At 30.6% G+C, this 3,083-nt stretch overlaps 1 protein-coding gene across 1 annotated transcript; it reads left to right on the top strand.

Moving 5' to 3' along the window:
* The first annotated feature begins 282 nt into the window (after positions 1 to 282).
* On the top strand, positions 283 to 2,442 carry LOC127096522 (probable pre-mRNA-splicing factor ATP-dependent RNA helicase DEAH3). Its single transcript, XM_051035083.1, has 5 exons — positions 283 to 1,351; positions 1,486 to 1,602; positions 1,691 to 1,923; positions 2,016 to 2,140; positions 2,229 to 2,442. The coding sequence occupies exons 1-5, from the start codon at positions 283 to 285 to the stop codon at positions 2,440 to 2,442; spliced, it is 1,758 nt and encodes a 585-aa protein (XP_050891040.1).
* Positions 2,443 to 3,083: the final 641 nt, after the last annotated feature.

Here is a 3,083-nt window from a genome sequence, read left to right as displayed (position 1 = left end):
TAATAAACACAGCTCATTCGTTGGTTTATTTGTAACAAATTAAACTTTTAAAATATATTAAATCTTATTTATAAAATATATCCAATCTATCTACTTGTCGAGGTTTAAAATCAAATTTAAATTTAAAATATCCAGATTATGCGAAAATTAGGTTATTTTTCTATATTTATTGGTATCTGTTATTTTTCTATATATACGTAAACGAAGTAGTTATTTGTTATTATTATTAACACCTTTAGTTTGTTTTTCATTCCATATTAGCAGTTGTGAAGTTTTGTGGTGATGGAAAATTCGAAAGTTGCTAACATATTGAATCGATGGAGTGGAAGACCTTATTCAGTTGAGATTTTAGAAAAGAGGAAGAAGCTCGCAATCTGGCAGCACAGAGATCAGTTTTTGAATGCTTTTAGGGCTAACCAAGTTTTGGCTCTTGTTGCTCAAACTGGTTCCGGAAAATCCACACAGGTAATTTCTCTCTATTTTCTTGCTCTTCATATTATGAAAGTTCCTGGAAGGTTACATCCTGTGGAAATTGTTTATACAAGTGATGAAGAAGTTGATAGGAATAATTACTTGGATGCTGTTACAAAGACTGTGGTGAATATACATAGACATGAACCTCCTGGAGATGTACTTGTGTTTTTGAGTGAAGAGGGAGAGGTAGAAGATGCATGCAACAAAATATCAAAAGAAATATGTAATCTAAAGAATCTTGTGGGTCCTATGAAACTGGTTCCACTATATTCTTGTCTACCAGCAACAATGCAACACAAGATTTTTGAACCATGTTCTGGAAGAAAGATTGTGGTAACAACAAATATAGTAGAATCTTCCTTATCAATGGATGGTATTTCGTATGTTGTTGACTCAGGATTTGTTAAGAAAAATGTTTTTGACAATAAACTACGTATGGAGTCTCTAGTAACGTCGACAATATCAAAAGCAAGTGCAAATATGAGATCAGAGCATGCTAGTAGAAGTACTAGTGATGGACGAAGGGGGAAATGTTTTCGGCTTTATACAGAAGAAAGTTTCAACAATAATTTTGATCTAGAGACATGTCCTGAAATTTGGAGATTAAATCTTTCCAACATGATTTTATCTTTTTGGAAACCTGATGTATATGATTTTTTGTGTTTTGGTTATGTTGACTTTCCTGATGTTGAGAATCTAGTGTGCGCTTTTGAAGAATTGGCATACTTGGGTGCATTTGATAGAGATTGCAAGATAACAAATATTGGTGAGGTTATGAGTGTGTTTCCCTTGGAACCACGAATGTCAAAGATGCTGGTTATTAGTCCTGAATTCAATTGTTCACAAGAGATACTATCAATTTCTTCCATGCTCTCAGGTATGTTTTATTCGTTATTTGAACTTTTTAAATAATGGTTTTGTGAAAACATAATGGTACAGTATTTAACAACTGCTTCGTTTCGTTGCGAGGTTTGAATTCCTAAGTGATAATCTATTTCTTTGTTTGTTTAGTACCCAATTGCTTTGTCGGATCAAGAGAGGAACAAAAAGAAGTAAAAGTTAAGTTTCACAGCATTCATGGAGATCATCTCACATTCTTGAACATCTACCGCGCATACAAACAAAATAGTAAGAGCATATTTCTAATTTCTTCCTTCATTAATTAATTAAAAACAATAATAGTACTAATCATAAACATGTGTTATATGTTTTTCAGACGAGGATCTCTCTTGGTGCAATGATAATTTTATTAGTTATTGGACATTAAAAGAAGCAGATAATATTAGACAAGAGTTGGAATATATCATGATGGCTAGATTCAAATTAGATTTATGTAGGATTGACATTAACAATACTGTCAACATAAGAAAGTCTATTCTTGGTGGATATTTCATGCACGTAGCACATTTAGATACTACTGGAAATTACATCACATTGGAAGGAAATAAGGTATGTTGAGATATTTATTATGTATTCTCTATAATATCATCTTTCACTTTTCATTTTTGTATTATAAAATATTTTATATATCTTATTTATAGGTGGTGACTTTTCATCAATTATCCAATTGCTTGGATGACAACAAGCCAGAATGGGTCATTTTTAATGAGTTTCCGGCTACTGGTTGTGATTTTATTCATATAGTAACAACAATACCTAAGGATTGGTAAGACATTTTCTATATATTTATGGAATATTGTTGTTAAAATATTTATAAGTTGTTGATGATAATGGAAAATTGTAATTTGAAACAGGTTGATCGACTCAGCAGCTCCATGGTCACTGTACTACAAATTATCAAATTATCCTAATAGTGAAGCAAAGAGTACTATTGTATATGCTTCTTATGCAAGAATGCTCAAGGAAAGAAAACTTACGGATGGAAAGCTTGGAAAGCATGCTAACATCAGCACTTTCCATCGCTTGTTACCTTATCACAACAATAGGAAAAGAAAAGAAAGACTTTAGATATTTTCAGAGTATCCATACTATTATTTGGCTTAATGCAACATGCCCTTGTACATTACAACAATTGTTTAATCTGTAATACATATCTACGCTTAATCTCCAAACTATTATTGAATCATATATATATATATATATATATATATATATATATATATATATATATATATATATATATATATATATATATATATATATATATATATATATATATATATATATATATATATATATATATATATATATATATATATATATATATATATACGAGTTTATCTATTTTAAATTTTTTCCACTTTTCCAGTTTCTTTTCTCTAGCGCAATTATTTGAGACTAATCTTTGACTTCCCCATATAAAATTATTCATGTAACACTCTCTCCAATTGGTTCCAATTGTGTATGGAATTAGGGGAAAGTGTTATGAACCATGGAAAAGCATTTTTTGTTAGAGAATTTAGGAAAAATCTCATTTTCAAATTCTCATTATTTTGCTATATCACATGCTTCAGTTTGGTATCGAGCAATATGTTCGACAGTTGACTAACTTGTGTCTCCTACGAACTTGGTGAATTTAGGGACTTTCCATCCCCTAGGGAGATTTTCTTGCAACACATATTCGGACAAATGAGACACGGAATTTGGCT

The sequence above is a fragment of the Lathyrus oleraceus genome, chromosome 6 (genome assembly GCF_024323335.1).
Source record: "Lathyrus oleraceus cultivar Zhongwan6 chromosome 6, CAAS_Psat_ZW6_1.0, whole genome shotgun sequence".
In the NCBI taxonomy this organism is placed as follows: Eukaryota; Viridiplantae; Streptophyta; class Magnoliopsida; order Fabales; family Fabaceae; genus Lathyrus; species Lathyrus oleraceus.
This window is presented reverse-complemented; position numbering and strand designations above follow the sequence as displayed.